Source organism: Haliotis rubra, unplaced genomic scaffold (genome assembly GCF_003918875.1).
Source record: "Haliotis rubra isolate DU_JTF1 unplaced genomic scaffold, ASM391887v1 Scf359, whole genome shotgun sequence".
Classification (NCBI taxonomy): Eukaryota; Metazoa; Mollusca; class Gastropoda; order Lepetellida; family Haliotidae; genus Haliotis; species Haliotis rubra.
Window position 1 is genome coordinate 243,066 of NW_025767034.1, and position 21,815 is coordinate 264,880.

Below are 21,815 nucleotides of genomic sequence, written 5' to 3' on the forward strand. Positions count from 1 at the left end.
ACATCATAACATGTCATGTGTACAAGTATCACACCTGCCTGTCTGTGTAATTACATAATGTGACAGAGACCGAACTCGGGCCATAAATCAATGTGTTTTGTTTATGGTGTATAGCCTGATAGGTGTTCGGTTCCAATTGTATGAGGTCAGTGATCGAAGTTGTGTATTGAATATTGTCATAAGCAGACAGGCAGGCACATAGGTGTCAATAAAACAGACATTGAGTTTTGTCTGTGACAACGACCTATCTATATCACAGTTAGAATCTGTCAACGCTAAATAATGACATTGCTTTTAAGTATCGAACTGAGAAAGTGACTCGGAAAGAAGAACATGTGGTAAAATAGACAAATGAAATTATATAAACAGTTAAATCGGTAATCTACTGTCATAACATATAAAAAGCTTGCGCCTGTGAAATATCAACAAAACATTAGAAAAATAGCTCACACCAAAGCCTTCACCGAGTATTCACTGAACAACCCGCTTCCAAGCTGCTCGAACCTATTTCACCGCTGGGAGAAAATTAGTGAATCGTTTGAACTCCGATTTCACGCGGTGTTTTTCATCGCGTTATTTTTCATCGCGTTATTTTTCAACTTTATAAGTTGAATTTGCATTTTTGATGATTTGTTTCGGTAAGTCCATATCGAAAGGTATCAGAATCTGCAAAGTTGTGTTTTACGTTGCATGTGACATTTAAGGACTTAAAGTTCAGTAGGGGCGGTGGGTAGCCTCGTGGTTAAGGTGTTAGCTCGCCAGGATGAAGACCCGGGTACGGTATGTGAATATGTTAACAATATGTGAAGCCGACTTCTGGCATCCCCCACCATGATATTGCTGGAATATTACTAAAAGTGGCGTAAAACCAAACTCACTCAGTTCAGTAAATGCATGATTAATGCTAGTCTATATATATAAATATATTCCATAAATTTTCAGCAAGTTTATTATTAGTAGTAGTATTCTTACTACAACAGGAACCACATACGTTAGGTCCAATACAGGATACTTAACTGATCCATAACACCATCCCTTACTCTTATGTTCATTGTTTAAGGCTAAAGTTTCGTAAAGCTGTGTAAGATGCTACACAAGACAATGATCCCTTAAATCTCACATTATTTATACAAAAGGGTGAGCACATATAGAAGCTGGGCACGTATCAGATCAAATAAGGAAACCGTGAGTGTAATGACACATGTTTGCAATTGTTTGTCTTCAGATTTTACTATGTTGATAGCTTTAGTTCTAACAATATTCATTTTCCTGGCCATTCACTTTGAATTTAAGGCTGAAAACTTTGTACAATAAGAAAGTACCTAAAACATCTCAACTGCACAATTAATCAACAGCATTCCCAGACATAAATCTACAGCTGTGCCCTTAAACCTACAGTATTCTTAACTGTACAGAGGTAGGCGCTATGTAATCACGTGACATTCACGTGACATAACGTGTCAGACAAGTTTCACTTGCCAACTGGGGGATACACTCAGAAGGGGTCAGGAGTGAGTGAGTTTGATTTTATGCCTCTTTTAACCTTATTCCAGCAATACCACGGCAAGGGACACCAAATATGGGCTTCACATACTGTACCCATTTGGGGAATCGAACCCGGGCCTTTGGCTTGACGAGCAGCGGTATTAACCACTAGGCTACCCCATATGTCAATAGGAATTGAAATACAGCAATATTATTGTTAAGAGAAAGCTGACAATCAATAGTTTCAATAGTGTCCATTAGTTAAAAGTAAACAAATTATATATCAGAAAACAAATTATATATCAGTCTCACAATCACATTTCAAACATGTCATGTGTTGATTAGCCTGAGATAATGAAAAAACTTCATATTGGAGTTACTTCCCTTTGGTTTGTACCAAAAGGGAGGAAAATGGATAACTTTGACATAGTTGCAATACTTTATTCATTAGTACCATTACTGTTAACAGATAAACTTTTCAAGCCTTAAACTAGTTTTACATTACTGCAATACTGTTACAACAGTTCCAACTACTGCGGTACTACTGTGGGGTACTATTGTAATTTAATTACTATTTAATTGCAAAAGTGAAAATAGCGCCAATAGTCGCCTCTTGCAACTATATAGGATGCTGTATCCAAGGAGATGAGACAAGCCATCATCACTGACTGCTAACTCAACAGATCCACTGCTCTAGTTCTGTGAGAGACGCGTGTAATACCCCATGTAATGAGTTAACAGGCGGTAGTTTGGGTCCAATCAGCCGATCCCATCTCGCAGATAATGTCGTCATTACCACCATGGTGAAATGACCCAACCACAGATCCAATTATACTAATTTGTTGAAGCTAGTAAAGTCAAAATAAAGAGATTCCCACCACCATGTCAAACTTTGTTCCTGACTTGCTTCAATATCTACAGTAGGACCCTTCTCTATTTGTGTCAGGAATGATTGGGATAAGTTTAGGTGCCATGTTGTATTAGATTATTTGGATGACAATATAATAGAGACGCTGGCTATTTAAGGGTAATACCGAGATCTGACCGACAAGGCAAAGCTGAGGACTACAACTGAATCATAAACCATATCATTCAATCTCAAGTATGTCCATTCTATCCCATTATTATCCACCATTGGGTTTTTCAGCAAGTTGGTACCTTGGAATCATATGCTTCTTGAGTGAGTGAGTGAGTGAGTGAGTGAGTGAGTGAGTGAGTGAGTGAGTGAGTGAGTGAGTGAGTGAGTGAGTGAGTGAGTGAGTGAGTGAGTGAGTGAGTGAGTGAGTGAGTGAGTGAGTGAGTGAGTGAGTGAGTGAGTGAACGAGTGAACGAGTGAAGTGTGCTTCACACATCGAAAATGGGAAATTGAACTTGTGCCTTCGGCATGACAAGTGAATGCTTTAACCACTAGGCTGAGTGAGTGAGTGAGTTGGGTTTTATGCCGCCTTCAGCAACATTCAAGCAATATCATGTCAAGGGACACCACAAATGGGTTCTTTAGTAAGTACAGTCAAACACCTTTGCGTTGAAGCTGAATGGGCCTGCGTGATACTTCATGTCATTCGAGGTTCATCACATTGCAAAATCATGACAAAATAATAATAATAATAACAATGGATTTCTATGGCGCCTTGTATCCGACTCGAAGCTATTCAACGGTGCATCACAAATCTGATTATTAATATTACCCCGGATAATCCAAGCTGCCTGTGAGGCGCTAGAAGGTTAATAGTCACATGACTTATCCCACCGGGTACCCATTTTTTTCTGCTGGGTGAACAGAGGCCATTTTGAACAAACTCACTTGCCTGAGGCACAACACATAAGAAATAAGCAAGGAACAAGTTTTTATTTAAAGATAACCGAAGTTTGACACATCGAGGTTCAACACATCAGCATTCGACTGTAGGTTCCTTGGAACAGATGTTTGTGCCCCTTGGGTTACTTTAGCAAATAGGTACCCTGTAGCCCTTTAACCAACTTGTAAAGCATTCACCCATTTCTGGTGTCCCCGTCGTGATATTGCTGGAATATTGCTAAAAGTGGCATAAAACTAAACTAACTCACTCACAATGAGTGAAGCCCATTTCTGGTGTCCCCCCATCATGATATTGCTGGAATATTGATTTAACAAATCATAAAATCTTACTCACTTACTCACCCCTCCCTTCCAACCCAGGGCCATTCCCAAATCAGATTTTAAATACTCTAGTATGCTCATGTAGGCTCTTTGTGCATAAGAAAACCCATGCCATCATATGTCTTCAATCTAACCATGTTAATATGACTCGTAATCCAACAATACAAGCAAATACAAGCTGCTTGATCAACTAAACTGACTAGTTTCAAGATATTATGATTCTACTGAACCTATGTAACTGTGGCGTTTGACTGTAGGAACCTATGTACCTTTGGACTTGAAATGCTTTATTAGAAAGCTAAGGCGTTGTCACACTGAAAACCTGGGTTCGATTCCCCACATAGGTACAATGTGTAAAGCCATTGGCGGATCCAGAGGGGTTCGAACCCCCCCTTTTTGAAAATGACTTAAGACCACATTGTAGATTTTTTGGGGGGGGTTTAGGGTTCAACACCCTGACCCCCACCCCCAAAAATAATAATAAAATAAAAATAAATAAATAAATAAATAAATAAATAAATAAATAAATAAATAAATAAATAAATAAATAAATAAATAAATAAAAAAAATTAAAATAAATAAATAAATAAATAAATAAAATTAAAATAAAATAAATAAATAAATAAATAAAATAAAATAAAATAAAAAATTCCTTGATCTGCCCATGAAAGCCCATTTCAGATGTAACCTGATCATGACATTTTTGGAATATTGGTGATGTGAAACCACTCACTCACTCACCCTTCTAACCGCTGGTTATCTCCAGTTAGGATTTCAAGTAACAAGTAGGCTCCCTGTGCCCAAATACGTCCTTCGTTTAACCATGTTAACACGACTCATAATCCAACCCACTACAAAATACAAGCATATAAAAGCTGCTTGATCAACTAAACTGACTAGTTTCAAGATGTTAGATTCTACTGAACCTACGTGGCTATAATAATGACATGTTTAACCCTACTATAAGTGTTCTATTCCAGGCGTTTAGTTGAGGCGTTGCTCATCAGGCAGATCCGGAAGCCTCTCACTTGATTATTATGTTAAAGCTAACAAAACAACCTCACTAATGATGATGCTGCAGATACTTGTAGACTAATCCCTACCGAAGAAGAACAGGGAAGATAAGTGGAGATATCCTTATTTGGAAGGAAATGTCGCCATAGCAACAACAATGACCCATGACACAGGCACATTTCACAAGTATGTGTCATCTAATGGCTGTCTCAACAGAAACAGAATGAAACTGACTTTATAATTACCCATCATTAAATCGTGGGATGTGGTTTCAAACAGGTTTATGATTGGGTTTTAGAATCTCAAGCAATTGTGATGAATTATGTTTTGGATCAAGTGCAGATTTTAACAGCATGCTATGCATGATGCATTTAATCATGTGGCAATACTTTTGTTAGATTTATTAACTGATCAATCAACCCTGAACAAAAATGAGAAAAAGGCAGAAATTTGAGCAGAAACCCCTGCTCAAAATGAACTGATAAACTGTAAATGTGCTCAAAAAGAACAGATAAACAGCAAAAGTGCTCAAAATATAGATGTAAGCAGCAAGAATAATAAAGTTTATCACACACTGCACATAGGATATTGGTAACATTTACGGTATTTGAAGATATATCTGAAAGGTAATTAAACTTTTTGTCCTTTTTTTCTACTTGCAATTTTGGATTCGAAGTAAAGAAAAAATGAGCAAAATCGATATTTTATTCAAAATTGTTTTGGTTTTTTTCAAAAGTATCCATTCTCTTAAATTTGAGAGATGGCCTAACATGTTTAATATTGCATGCTTGCATTACATCCAATAATCAAAACTGCACATCAAAGCCCCTTCTGTTTTATCATGTTTATTGATCCTGAAATCAGTGAAATGCAAGTCGACTCAATCAAGCCATCACTTTAGATATAACTATATCAGCATGAATTATGAACCTTTTAATTCCATCTTGGGAATTTTTGCTGACATTTGCTGCAAACTTGGATCTGAATATCATCTAGCCTCTGATCCTGTAAAGATAAATGCCTGCAAGGCTAAAAACCCTGGCCTTCAATTAATTAACTGAACAGCCAAATAGCCTAAAATTTATCATTTAGATTTTTTGTCAAACTGCGGCATATTATGGCCAAGACTGCCATAATTTGTCGGTATTTTGATATTAGTAGATGGAGTTATTATTTGGTTATGGTATATCCAGTATTCTACTGCTATGATAAATGTAAGGCACCACTAAGGGGCAGTGGGACAGCCTAGTGGTTAAAGCATTCACTCGGCACGCTGAAGACCTGGGTTCAATTCCCCACATGGGTACAATGTGTGAAGCCCATTTCTGGCGTCTCCTGCATGATGTTGCTGGGATATTGCTAAAGACATCGTGAAACTAAACTCACTCACTTAAGGCACCACTGAGGTGAGGAGAGGTTTGGGTTTAACGTCGTACTTGAGAAAATTTCGCTCATATGACGACGTGCAAACAGTGCATGTGTGTGTATGTATGTGTGGCTGCTTGTACTAGCCCAGACTTAAGCTGGTTTTATAGTGCTAGCCCACTGAGATACCATGCCGCAGTGAAGCATGAATACCCGACTCTGACACATTACACTGACTCCGAGCCGACCAGTCCTTGTTGTACCCATTAATGCCGAGCGCCAGGCAGGGACCAACAAGTACCATATTTTAACGTCTTTTGGTATGATGCGGTCGGGGATCAAACCTGCGACCTTCTGCTCTCCAGGCGGACGCTCTAACCATTACACCACGGAGGCAGTCTTAAGGCACCACGAACTTCAGTATGTTATAACTGTAGTTTGTTATACACATTTTGACTAAAAGTACTGAGCATGTGGTTGGGACCAAAGCAGCTGCTCATTGTAAATGTTAGTTTGTGTTTGTTATAAACATAGTTTACCATAGTTACTGTTACAGATTTGCTGTGGATACAGAACAAGCCAATATCATGCACAAGGCTCACTAATACCCCTGACTGTGACACCCAGCTTCAGCCGAACAATAATTAAATATTATATCTCCGACTCGATGACAAAACCTTACGATGTTCCGATTCATGATCATTTATAACATGTTCATTAATTATTTTCTCACACAATGACCAGTCCTGAAATTTTAAACAATTAAATCACCCCACACAGTCAATTTCCCACAATTCATACTGTTGATTATCACGTGACACGAGTCACACCATCCTTACAAAAGGTTTCCAAATGGCTGCAGACACGGGAAGACCTGGAAACACTGGAACCCGTCTGCACACAGTGGGTCTTAGTCAGTAGCCAGTACTCAGTACTAGTGAGTGAGTGAGTGAGTGAGTAAGGTTTTACGCCGCTTTTAGCAATATTCCAGCAATATCACGGCGAGGGACACCAGAAATGGGCTTCACACATTGTACCCATGTGGGGAATCGAACCCCGGTCTTCAGCGTGACGAGCGAACGCTTTAACCACTAGGCTACCCCGCCGCCCCTACTCAGTACTAGTAGCCAAGGGATGGAGTCTTCCTAGACTCATCAACATGTGACCATAATACACTCTTCTGTGACTGACAGTTTGTCCTTCGGCATGCCCGTTGTCACGTGATCACCAACAGCACCTTAGATCACTCTGTCACCAGAGCCCCCATGGCATTAATGGATGCTGACCTACAAATCAGTATCAGGTGAGGAAGTGGCTTCGGTGAAGATAATGCCCTTATCAACACTGGTTTAGAATTGGTCTTCAGTAAGTCACGCTTGTCAAAAGTGGTCAGGTTTGCTGACTTGGCTGACACGTATCCCAATTGCGTAGATCGATGCTCATGATGCTGATCACTGGATTGTCTGGCCCAGACCTGATTATTTACAAACCACTGCCATATTGCTAGAAGATTGCTGAGTGTGGCATTAAACAACAAACAAATTTCCAACACAAACTCAGTCATAACACAACAAAAGTGAGTGAGTGAGTGAGTGAGTTTAGTTTTACGCCGCTTTTAGCAATATTCCAGCAACATCCCGGCGGGGGACACCAGAAATGGGCTTCACACATTGTGCCCATGTGGGGATTCGAACCCGGGTCTTCGGTGTGACGAGACAACGCTTTAACCATTAGGCAACCCCACCGTCCCCATAACACAACTTGTCAGCTGACTTGTAGATATGAAGCGATACAGATATCTGCTGTTTGCCATTACTCTTATTGCTATCAACAGTGAAAATCTTATTATTGGAACTGATGATTATCTCCACAACTAAGGATAAAGAGTGTCTGCACCAATTTCTGATGAAATACCCATAGTAATATATAGTACCGACTTCCCAAAGAAGAAACTCACACAATATTTTATGTACTGAAACACTTTAAAAATAAGTATCCAAATTTCTGTAATATTTGCAAACAGGGTTCAAAAGTCATTTTATGCATTCAAACATGAGATAATCGAACACAACATTGTAATCGTATGGGTTCAGATTTCATTTGATGTGTTTGGAGATGAACTTAAGCCAAAAAACCCAGATCTTTTCTGATTTCGAGTAAAATTTGATAATGCATTTTCATGGATTGTCAGTTAAGCATTCATTTTAAGCCAGAACATGTCTCTCAGCAAAGCTGGAAAACTTGGACAGATTTTTATTATTCAGTTTCCTCATTACTCAGATCAAAGTCCATACAGATGTGGGACAATACAATCTAATGGCCTTTCAAGGCTTTCAACTGTCATTTTAAAGGCCTTTTATGTTGGGTTATATGCCTTAGCCTGCCATTACTTATTTACAATAAGCATACTACATATTAGTCATTTGACAAAGCTAAAGAGATGTATGAACATTGAAATTTTCCCAAAACATATTTTCACAATAAAAATCACAATTAATTTGATCTGTCATAAACTGTATTACTTTTATCAACAGCTGTGTCATTTAAGTATGCCATGTACTAATTAAGGCTTTCTAAGGTTGAAACTAAAAATCGAGATTTTCGAGATGGACCTAAAATTCAAGCCTTTTCAAGGCTGTGTCGACCTTGTGGAAGCTGGTTGTCAATAATCCAAGACACAAATGGTCTTGTGTTATGGTCTTGTGTTATGGTCTTGTGTTATGGTCTTGTGTTACTGACGAATGACATAATGATGTGGCACAGCTCTAATGATCTTGTTCTCCCATTTGCTGCAGGTGCTGACGAGACTTCAAACATGTCTCTGACTTTCTGATCCCCTGATCAATGGCTGCCAGCTGTTGTAGGTTTCTGTGCACATCCTGCTATGGAATATATAAAGATTGGTTGGTTGGTTGCTTTGCTGTTAACCGCCACACTCAGCAAAAATTCAGCTATATGGTGCCTGTCTGTAAATAATCAAGTCTGGACCAGACAAACCAGTGATCAACAGCTTCAGCATCAATCTACACAATTTGATCAATAGCATGAGCGAGTGAGTGAGTTTAGTTTTACGCCGCACTCAGCAATATTCCAATATGGGAAATAATTGAGTCTGGACCAGACCATCCAGTGATCAACAACATGAGCATCGATCTACACAATTGGGATACGATGACATGTGTAAACCGAGCCAGCGAGCCTGTCCACCCGATCCCGTTAGTTGCCTCTTACCAAGGATGGGTTACAGAAGTTGGAATATAAGAGAGCAGATCTAACATTAAACAAGGGTGCCGTTGTACAACGCATCCTTAATGCTACGACAGTCGTAAGTCTATGTTAATGTATAGAAGTTATGATCACCTTAGCAATGAGAGAGCCACGGTAAGAAAAGAATACCAGTGTTTTCATATAACGTTAATTAACATTATTTGAGAGGAAAATAAAACTCAGATTGGAAATATTTGTTGCTGGGTTCCTGAGACAAGTGAAAATGTGAAATAGTGAGTTGGGTTTAATGTAATTACGTATTGACTTCTATTACGATTTTATCACCTTCATATAGGAGTGAGTGAGTGAGTGAGTAGTCAGTGGCGTTCAGTGCCACTTTGAACATGATGAACACTATTCTTGTTATATCACAGCCTGTCTGCTTCATGTGAGAAGAAAAGCCTGAAGTGATACAGATCTTACCAAAAAACATGTGCAAAGACATGTGCTGACAAACCCTGAAACATGACCAAGGTCAGCGGATCACTACTTGTTCCTGGGACACAAAAGGGAAGCAAATCTGCACAGTCAATTGCTCTCTGGATACAAACAACTCAGCAAGAATATTACATTAGGTAAAGCATCACCTTCACATTGTGTGTCGTCTGTTATAGGGCGGAGGGGTAGCCTACTGGATAAAGTGTTTGTTCCTCACACCAGTGACCGGGTTTGATTCTCTTCATTTCATGGTCTCCACCACTGTGATATTGTTGGGATATTGCTGAAGATGGTGTAAAGCCCCATACACTCATTCACTGATTTAAAAAAATACCTGATTCTCTTTACCAGAATTAGGGGATTCCTGTAGAACATCAAACCTTAGTTGTACTTGGGCCACGCAAATATTTGGGGCTAACATCAAACAGTGTTGTACTTTCGCCACCAAACATGACTTGGGGATTCCTATAGAACATCAAACACTAGTTGTACTTGGGCCAGGCCAATATTTAGGGATTACTTTAGCACATCAAACACCAGTTGTTTATTGATTTACAAGCAGGAATGAGTGAGTGAGTTTTGGTTATTGCTGCTCTTCACGATATTTTTTTACAACATCCCAGCATGAGTGAGTGAGTTTAGTTTTAAGCAGCTTTTAGCAATATTCCTGCAATATCATGGCGGGGGACACCAGAAATGGGCTTCACCGTGACCATGTGGAGAATGGAACCTGGTTTCCAGCGTAACGAGCAAACACTTTAACCACTAGGCTACCCCATCGTCCCTCATCCCAGCACTAGAAGTAGGCTCCATATCCATAAGGGGATTTGAACCCCACTCTTCATCGTGACAAGCAAACGCTTTAACCACAAGGCTACTCCACCCATAAGCAGTGTATGAAAGAAGCCAAAAACCCAGCCCGACATCTGGGCTGGTAACTTCAAAACTTACCAGCCCAGAAGAGATTTAACCAGTCCTTCTTAAATACTAAATAGACAGTGCCAGTGGACATGTTATCTGAATTTTTTTCCACCTGTCCATCGGCTAGCTGTAAAATTAGATCGTCCGGCAGAAATCTAGCCCGTCTCAGGCGGTCAGACGGGCCTTATTTCATACACTGCCATAAGGGGAATTTAACCCCAGTCTTCATCGTGACAAGCAAGGCTACTCCACCACCACCCTCCAAGCAGGAAGCGTAAGAAGGAAGAGGTCGTGTTTACATTCAGTCACACGTCACATGACGTCCAGTAAGTCGCAGTACTTCATCCCGGACACATCTCCCTCACCCCCGACATTGTGTCATGGTCCCATCTGGCATTATCATTCACTGAACAGCACTACTGTTTGTTTGTCTCAGCTTCCCACTGGTCACGACCACTGTATTGTGGAATCTGACGTATACAGTTATAGGCCAGAACTGTTGTGTCATGCCTATGTTTTTCTAAATCTGCTGCGATGCAGTTTTTTTATAAGTAATGACTGTACCTATTTCAGTTTACAAAATGCATTGATTACCATTATAAATTTGATCTAATAATAGAAATACTTATCACGCCCATAGTATATTTTAGTAAAAATGAGAAAGTGGATAAACATGATAAATTTTATCTACCGTAAGCATAGTGATTGAGTTTAGGTTCATGACGGTTTTCAGAAATATTCCAGCAATATCAAGGCAGGGGACACCAGAAATGGGCTTCACACATTGTACCTACTTTGGAAATCGAACCTGGGTCATCGATGTGATGAGCGAACGCTTTAACCATTAGGCTACCCTACCACACCTTTCTAAGTATAGGAAATACTTGTCATGCTAATAGTATATTTTAGTAAACATGAGTAAGCTGACAAACATACCCAATGTTTATCTTAGAGTAGGAAATACTTCAAGTATTTCAGTTAACTGAACAACTGGGTTTGATATCTGGGATGTAAGGTATATATTTTTTTATTCTACACTTTACCAAACAACATCCTCCATTTGCAATATGCAAACCCCTGATCAGTGAGCCGTTTGAGCGGCTCTCCAGAACACATAAAACAATTAGCGTCTAATTAGTTTGTTTTCTTCATAACTTCTCTGTGTCATTTTACAAACTGATTTATCAACAACAGAAAAGTGTTATAGACGCATCCCTTATCACACCATATATTCACGGTTCTAAAAATATCCATTTTTGAAACTTTGCTTTTAAGGGGTTCAGAAAGGTTTTATCAACGTTATCATTTGGTTGAAACATTTTGCATAATATTCCATAAATGCTTCTGAAACTGTTGTTTATCTGTTTGCGATATATCACAAACAAATAATAGTAATTAAAATACACCTGTCGTATGTATGTGAACCTTCATTACGATCGATATCGGTTCCAATGACACGAGCCAGGTTTACAAGTCTGTTTTCTATAATCGTCTTGAAAATGAAATAATGCACGTTGATACCAGTGAAGATATTCACAAAGATATGTATCATAGCCTTAAATTCACACATTAAAAACTTTTTGGGATGTGCATGCCGATGAAACTGGGTGCTCCCGATAACACCTCACACATGAGGGCTTCAGGCTCCATTTGATTGGCTGAAGCAGTGTCGCGCAGCTTGCAGGGTATTCTGTGAAACAGCATAAACGGCTAATGCGAGCACAAGCTGACATGTATTCTCGAAGATCCAATGTCGTTGCGTCAGCATCATGAACAATCGTCTTAAGTCAAAGAAACGGCGCTGCATTTTGATTTAACACTAATTTTGATTTGCACGAGATGTCAACTAAGACTGACAGTGACTTCTTTTGGGGGTAGCCGAGACATGCAATGATGCATCATGGGACCCCTCCATTAACGCGATAGGTAATGTTATCGGTATCGGGATTATGAATGCTTATTGACATTTGGCATTTTTTATATATTTTCGGTTAACTAAAGTTTTATCTTCAATTCTGTCGCATATGATGTGGCAGATAGTCGCAACTCGTTCAACACGATCACAATATACAAACCATTGTTAAACGTTTACTTAGGACAAGTAATGAGTCTAAACTACTTTACATATTAAACACTATTTAGGAATTTCGGAATTGAGATCAGTAATATCATTTTAACCCAAACCATCTGAGACTTCTATTCATTTGGATACACGATAATAAAAAAAAATTCCGCTTTTTAAAATGCGAGCCGTGTGCTGTATTACTGGTGAAGTTACAAAATATGTCACTTCCGGAAAATATGCAAATGACTTTATAGTTGTCGCAGGATTACTCTTGACGAAGTAAGCTTTGATTCATGCAAGATGCAATGGCGGTAGAGGTCATATTAGTTTCAAAATGTTCCAGAACTCACTGCAAAGATGAATACTTTAACATTTCTAAAATTAGCCACGACATCCACTGAAATAAATCACTTTGTCAAATGCGATTCATTGTTTTTACGTAATATGCATATGTAAACAACCGACCCTGGGTCGGGTGTTTCTGCTTTCCTGAGAAACCTGTTTATACACGACTGTCAAGTAGGCACCATGTTTGGGGATTTTTCGGGACGCTTTAATCACCCCCGCGCCGTGTTCGCACCCATTCGAGTTGGTCCACGGTGATTGAATTAATTAGGGTCAAGCGCTTCAGTTAGTACTGCGGAGTGCACCCGTCTCGCGTACAAGAGACGATAGACCGTCTCGCCTCCACGTTACGTCTCTGAGTGTTTACAGACCCTACACTCTATACCATGTTTACCACTGCATATTATTTGATGACCATTCGAAAAAAAATACACTGGGATTTACCTTGACTTACAAAAGTAGGGACCCAAGGGATGGCCTCAATAAATTTTACGGGTTCTTGCAGATAATTCGAGGGTCTTGAAATAAAACATATAGGTAACTAACTACTCTTGATGCACTGTAGGTCTGACTGACTGACTGAGTTTGGTTTTACGCCGCTTTTAGCAATATTCCAGCAACATCATGGCTGGGGACACCAGAAATGGGCTTCACACATTGTGCCCATGTGGGGATTCGAACCAGGGTCTTCGGCGTGACGAGCCAACGCTTTAACCATTAGGCTACCCCACCGCCCCGATGCACTGTAGGTACGCTCTCTGTATTCAGGGTGTTCTGTGTCCATTCTCTTCATTTAAGTGTACTGGACGCACATTTGTGTGTCACACAAAACCCTGTATACATGACCAAGTGTTCCAAACATCTTGACAAATTATTCCATATGTACTCATTAAATATTCAAACAGTATGCATGTCATGTCTATTACTAACAAAAGATCTCCCGTTACACAATACTGTTGATGCTATCTAATGGCCATGTCTCATGATCTACTGTAGCTATCAAGAAGATCAGTTGAACAGCCCATCAACATGATCTAGAGATCTGAGGTAACAGACCCTCAATAGCAATCTGATAACAGTTGGAATAGTTTATTCAATGAATGCGGAGAACAACTTGTCGTCCAGTTATTGATAATGTACTGAAGTCACTGTCCACACCCAACTACACAAATCCCACCACCTAGTTACAATACATCACACCTACTGGGGTAAATCTTCCCTTCCTGATTAACAGACGACTATGATATACTACACATATATTTATGGGAATATTTCTAATGTTTCAGGTTAAAACCACACCACATGGTTTAAAATTGATGTGAATAAGAGGGTTTATTATCAATGATTATGATATACTACACATATATTTATAGGATCATTTCTACAGTTCCTGGATAAAACCACACTGCATGGTTCAAATTGGTGTGATTGACATGGTTTATTATCAATGATTATGATATACTACACATATATTTATAGGATCATTTCTACAGTTCCTGAATAAAACCACACTGCATGGTTCAAATTGGTGTGATTGACATGGTTTATTATCAGTGGTTATGATATACTACACATATATTTACAGGAGAATAAAACCACACCACATGGTTCAAAATTGACACAATTCACATGGTTCATTATTAGTTATTAACTTTATGATATACTACACATATATTTATGGGAATATTTCTACTGTTCCAGGTTATAACGACATGATTCACAATGAAGTAAATCTTCTTGTGTCAGACAGGTACAATTCAGAAAGGATTAGAGAAATGTCCTTGTTGACAATAGGGGTGGGCGATAATACCGGTTAACCGGTATATTGTAATTCGAACATCACAATACGATATATTGCGGTACACTTTTCGTGAACCGGTTCTCCCGATACGATCGGTAATTTTCGTCATGTAGTCAAACTACTAATACCATTTATATTTCCTTGATATTATTATACATTTATAGTTTTGAGAATATTTATTGGTCATATAACTGCATTTGCGTGACTTTTAAACCATTTAAATAAAAAAAGTAAATTGGTACCGGCATCATTGTAAGGATAAACAAGCCAAAATGGTGGACGCCGCTGCAGAGTGACTGACGCTTTTTCTCGAGTTCCAAACTTTAGAGCGAAGTCTTCAATTTGGAAACATTTTCAATTGATCTCTTGTACAATTACATCTGAGTCCTGACAGTGGCCAGTGGCATTGTTTCAAAAGAAAGTAAACAGTAATTTCACTACCTTAACCCATGTGTTACACTTTCACAATATATAGCAATACTATTGCAATACGCCAACACATATTGCAATATATCGCAATACGTAAATTTTGGCAATATCCAACCCTAGTTGACAAGCAAATTTACTATGTGGTACATTAAATGGCTCCTCTGCTGCAGATGTGGAACATTGAAAATAAGAGTTATTTCTACTCCTGAAGAACAGTAAACACTGATAACTATATGTATGTAAAGAGTATTAAATATCTTCGGGAAACGATGACAGGAGTCAATCAAGTCAGTGAGTCTGACAACCTGATCCCGTTAGCCGTCTCTTGTGACAAGCATGGGTTGCTGAAGACCAATTCTAACATGGATATGCATGAGTATCAAATGAACTTTGTGATTTATATCAATCCTTACATTCAATATGACATAGCTTGTGATTTTTTATGTAACACAAGGTTGCCATGCAACGTAATGACATGTTCAAGATTACAGCATTGATACAGCTACATGTATAAATGTAGTTATCCGGTTGTGCAGGTTATCTGTTTGGTTTATACTACTACAAAGATACTATATGCCAAGGTAACAGCAATACCAAGATGAAACACACTACTGACTTCAAGGTGACCTTGGTTAATTCCCCTAACGACGAGTGCCAGGCATGGCAACAAGAAGTGCTATCATTCAATATGACACATCCAGGGAGGTGACCAATCTTAGCTTTATATGAGGCACATCAACAAATGAGAAATCCAGGGAGGTAACCAGTCTTAGCTTTATTCCCTCAACAACGAGTGCCAGGCAGGGCAACAAGAAGTACCATCTTTCAATATGATGTATACTGGGAGGTAACCAATACTAGTTATATTCCTTTAACAATGAGTGCCATCTTTGTTACTTATTTTGATGTGATGCAACCAGGGTATTGAACCACCAGCCTTCCACCTCCCAGGTACATTTTCCAGACAAATGGTATGTCCAAGTATCACTGATTCCCTCAGAGAGTTCAAAATGAAGGTTGAAATACAACATTGTCACTTGATCCTAATTATACAAAAAACAAACAGATAAAGGGAAACCCAAATTCAATGTGACAATCAAGGTAACAAGGTAACAAGGTAACAAGCCCCCAGGGCCCAGGATTATCATACTTCGGAACACTCCCTAATCATGTGAATCACACTACTATAACAGTAACATAAAGGCATGATTCATGTTTAATAATACTTAGGCTGAACGCTAATCGACCTTAATTTATTGTGGATAGTTACCTCAAGTGTATAAAACAATTGACCAAAAATAAAGGTACTGAGATCAACATACTGATAAATACATGTCAGATCCAACACAATAGCCCACACAGGTATGTATAGTGTTACATACATAGAGGGATCAACCTTACTCAGTAATTAGTCCTACCTGTCAGCCTCCCATAACCAGTGTGTGATAATCACATTATGCTGACACAGCCATTTATGACAAGGCTAATCCATCAAGGGATTAACTGCAATAATTCACCCTTGTTCCTTAAGCTTATAAGCAAAGCATGCGGACTGGAGCTATATGCTGGATCTTACATCATGACCACAGTTACTAGTGTCAGTTTTATTTCAGTAACCATGTATGTGGGTTGTTTTTAAATTACTTGAGTACATTTATTACTGATTTTCTAGTCTTACACGTGTCAAATTTCACAACTGCTAAATAAGAGATTGAACCAAAAAATGTTTATTCTTCTGGCGCGGGAGACATTTCAGCAATCTACATACCTCAAATACAATTTTTCCCCCCCTCCACGTTTTCCCAGGATCCGGATTAGAATTGGTCTGTGTTTGTCATAAGATCTGACCAATCAAATCAGCCAGTTATTCTCTCTGTGCTGGTCCATGCACGTCATTGTATACCAACTGCATCGATTGATGCTCATGATGTCAATCACTGGACCGTCTGGTCTGGATGCGATAATTTAAATTTGACCATCACACAGCTAAACAAATTGCTTTGGGCTGAATTACACAATACACCTTCCTAGTTACAAGGAAACCATCATAGTTTCTTTCGATACATTTGTTAATTGCTGACTCCGCAATTTCAGTACCATCACAATGCAGCACCACCAGAAACAACCTTTAAAAAAGCTGAAGAGGAAGTATAGCATTATTTCTATTTAATCTAATGACTCATCATTGTTGAAACTGATAAAAGATGTAAAACATAAGACAGTTTCAGAAGATTTAGAATCTAGAAAAAAAAACTTTGTTAAGAAACATGAATATTAGCAGGTTACGAAGAACCTAATTGCTAGCAATATCCTTACTAGTGATCACCCATGATAAGTTTGATATTTATGGTATTCCAAGAAGAGTAAGATGCTGTTGTACAAAGTGACCTTAACGCTAAGGTGACGTAACTTGACACTGACTTATGACACTGACAGTCATGGCGATAAGGTTATTTTATACACTGCATCGTGTTCATTTATCCCTGGATAGAGGTAAATGATGTCATATTTCTAAGAAACAAAGGGGCGGTGGGGTAGCCTAGTGGTTAAGGCGTTCCTCGTCACGCCAAGGACCCGGGTTCGATTCCCCACATGGGCACAATGTGTGAAGCCCATTTCTGGTGTCCCCCGTCATGATGTTGCTGCAATATTGCTAAAAGCTGGCGTAAAATCTAAACTCACTCACTCACTCACTCTAAGAAACAAAGGTTCCCTGGCAACATGATGCAGGTATTCCATTCAACCTGCTGTGAATGGGTACCCAGTAGGATTAGATAGTAATAGGACTGACAACCTAGCTCCTCTCAGGCAGCTTAGTTTGTAGAGTTCCATGAGAGCTGTGAATGAAACTTGAACATAGATTGATCCGATGACCATGATAATAACAATAATAGTATAGTTCATACTTTCCTACAGCAAGTTGATCATTCTTGATTGCCATGGAAAACTAGAATACAAACCAGGGTTATGGGTGTTAATACTGTTATGTCCACATACATACCAACCCATGGATCATGAGTATGACCATATATTAACCAACACTTGGATGATTACACAATGCCATTTAGAAAGTGGTCAAATGTAACATATTATATTTGGGATTACACTTTCTTATCTTAGTAAAGCACAGATTCTAGTACTTTTGTTGGGTTGAGCCCATGCGGGATTCGAACCCTTACCCTCGAGTTCCTCAGGGTATGACCACATTTTAACCAAAACTTGGATCATGGGTGTTATCATATATCAACCAACCCCTGGATCATGGGTATGACCATATATCAACCAACCCTGGATCATGGGTATGACCATATATCAACCAACCCATGGATCATGGGTATGACCATATATTAACCAACCCTTGGATCATGGGTATTAAGACCACATATCAACCAACCCATGGATCATGGGTATGACCACATATCAACCAACCCATGGATCATGGGTGTTACTGTATCATGGGTGTTACTGTTAAGACCAAATATCAACCAACCCTTTTTACAGTGTGACAGAGTGATATCATTATGTATATTTGTATTTGTTGTACACATCTCATATTAATTGGGAATGGTTTCTTGTGCAGTTTTCATTAGCAGCTCATGAGGAACTGTGGTTTGTTTCATCTTAAAGTTTTTATTCACAAAAAGTGAATGGTATTAGGCACAAGTTCTCCCAACTTAGGAGCCCTCTAAATATTTACACAAATGAATTACAATAGCTCTGGTTCAATATGAAAGAGAAGACCATAATATCTAAGGACCTTACAGGGATTATCCTGGATTCCCAGCTGAGCACCCTTGGCAGACAAATTGAGGAAAAAGAGTGATAATGATAAAATAACATTTCATTGTTTGCAATTCTGTATATTACAAGGGACGTATATTGTAATTGGAATATTGTTCTGTCATGTACTGTGGACTGGCGACCATTTATCAGCCTCTGAGCAACTCAAACTAAATCCCTGCCTTAGGGACCCTTTACCACAATATACTGTCACTTAATTACACATCACTATTAATATTATCCATATTGTCTTTGTATGTCTATGGACCTCTGGCTTTAACTTATAAATCAATTCAATTATTTCAATATTGCTGTGTAATAAGGATTTCCTTATCTGCTTCAAGTTCACAGCTTATATCCTGGTATCTTAGGATATAAGCCTCCATATCTCTGACTGTCAGCCTTCTCTGAAAACAAACAAGTGTAAATATGTAAGGAGGGCAAGTATATGGAGTGTTATACATACCTCAAAGTATACTACAGCAGCCTTGCTTTTCCTTTACTGGGCTTGTATTCATCTCTCGAACAATTTCAATAAAAACTTCATTGACATTTTGCGTACTTTTAGCTGACGTTTCTAGAAACGGACAGCCCCAGTACTGTGCCAGCGTCGACCCCTCAGTAGAAGGGACCTCACGTTGATGTTCCAAGTCAGCTTTGTTCCCGACTAATATCATGGGTATTTTGTCCACCCCTTTCACTCTCTGAATCTGCTCTCTCATTGTCTTAATATCCTGGAAAGTCTGAAGACTGGTAATGCTGTAGACAATCACAAATCCTTGTCCATTCTTTATATACAAATCACGCATGGACGCAAACTGCTCCGTGCCGGCTGTGTCTAATATTTCTAAAACAGATGGCGCTGAATCGACTTCTATCTCTTTCCGATAGAAATCCTCAATCGTGGGGTCATACTTCTCCATAAAATTACCCGACACAAACTTGACTGTGAGAGCACTTTTCCCCACACCTCCACTCCCTAACACCACTACTTTGTATTCCTTCATGGTGTAGCCTTCCCTCAAAGTGAGGACTTGTGAATGATATTAACACTTCTCACAATCACACTAACTGGAGTAAGATATGATATTTCTTTAATTATCTCTCACACTGATTGTGTAGAGAATCTAAAGCCCACGCCAGACACTCCTCGGACGAAATGACAGTTTCTCATCAGTTTGCCTTGTCTCTGTGTCACGAAACTCAGCTTCCGGAAAATGTTTTTGGGTCAAATTCGCTTCATGTACCACAATGACCGGCGGATTTTCTTTGTTTTTACGTATCAAACACTTATGAACTTTGATACCATGTCTCACAGTCCAACTCAAACAGGGAAAGCTTACACGAGTAGATTTCGCTGGTTGGTCAAATCTAGGTGTGACCCAGTCAGTAACCACTGTCTGCTCGGCTGTCTACAAATATTGTCGTTATTTCGAGGCTGAAAAGGACATAAAAATCTCCAATCCACCGCTACATCAATATCCAGATAGCGGAGACAATGTGATTCACCTGCAATGGACATAAATGATTATCAAGTTCTGGTCGCTCAATCGCGAGAAGTTGCACCAGTCAAAACATTCAGTGCACTGACAAATCCCTTACCGTCGCCATTTTGGGTGGGCCATTCATAGAACACTTTGCGGACTCTATGATAGGAGAGTTAGCTTTACATGACTACCGGTTCTTATGGCGCCCGTCCCTCTAAACCACTAATGGTGTACCCTAATCTCAGGTTACATATCAGACCATACGCCATATTGGAGATAACAAAACAAGTAAACGATACATGTAATTAATTCTTCTGTATTTTTTGTAAACATATCGCCGATCGAATGACAAGTATGTCGAAACGATGCTACTGTAAGTCTTTCCTACAACATTGCCTATTTCTTTACATATTTCTTGCCCTACCGACATGTCATTGAAAAATAATCTTCACGGCTATGTCTCAGAAAATACTGTTTATGCATTTTGTTTTCACCCCAAAATAGCACACGTCACATATTTTTTCATCGTGTGTTTTCTAAAAGATTATGAATTTGCGTTATCATTATGGATTTGAGTTATTGTGAACTGGATACCTTATCGCTTTTAATCGAACCAGTAGATCAACAGTTAATATAAAACATACGTATAGGACATAATTTCACCGTTATTAGAAATGTAATTATTATAATTTCAAAGCAGCATCTAGTCACAACAAAATGATAACTTGTCATATAACGTCAGCACTATGTGGAGCACTTTGAACGTCAGCTTATTCAGCTGTAACGTCAGCTGGGCACCTGCCAGTGACGTCATAGGCATGTAGGTGTCTTTGACGTCACAATTTCATGACGTAAGAAATCAAAGCCCGGTGCGATATATTTCGTTCATGTCAGTATTTTCTGTGTCATCCATACACGTGCACACACGGCAAACTAAGTTAGTTATCTAGTAGGGGCGGTGGGGTAGCCTAGTAGTTGAGCGTTCGCTCGTCACGCCGAAGGTCAGGGTTCGATTCCCAACACGAATACAGTATGAGAAGCCCGTTTCCTCCGCCGTGATATTGATGGAGTACTGATAACAGTACCAAGGTTCATTCTCGCACCTAAGCTTATCAAAAGACAACTGAGTCAAAACATATTTTAACAATACTTCTCTGCCGGAAAAGCAAGATAATCGTTTACTAGATTTGAGTAGATAGAGTTTTTTGTGTGTGTACGTACAGGAAATCTGGTAACAGGGAAAGAAAAAAAGGTTTCAACACAGTTAGATCGTGATGT

The 21,815-nt window shown here is 39.1% G+C and overlaps 1 protein-coding gene across 1 annotated transcript in view; it reads right to left on the bottom strand.

Annotated features, from left to right (window-relative positions):
- Positions 1-20,667, bottom strand: part of LOC124285321 (ras-related protein Rap-2c-like) — a 37,566-nt gene extending 16,899 nt beyond the window's left edge. The window contains exon 1 of the mRNA XM_046721531.1: positions 19,517-20,667. Within this exon, the coding sequence (XP_046577487.1) occupies positions 19,518-20,057 (540 nt within the window). The 5' untranslated portion in view covers positions 20,058-20,667 and the 3' untranslated portion in view covers position 19,517. The remainder of the gene's footprint in view (positions 1-19,516) is intronic.
- Between the last annotated feature and the right edge of the window lie 1,148 nt (positions 20,668-21,815).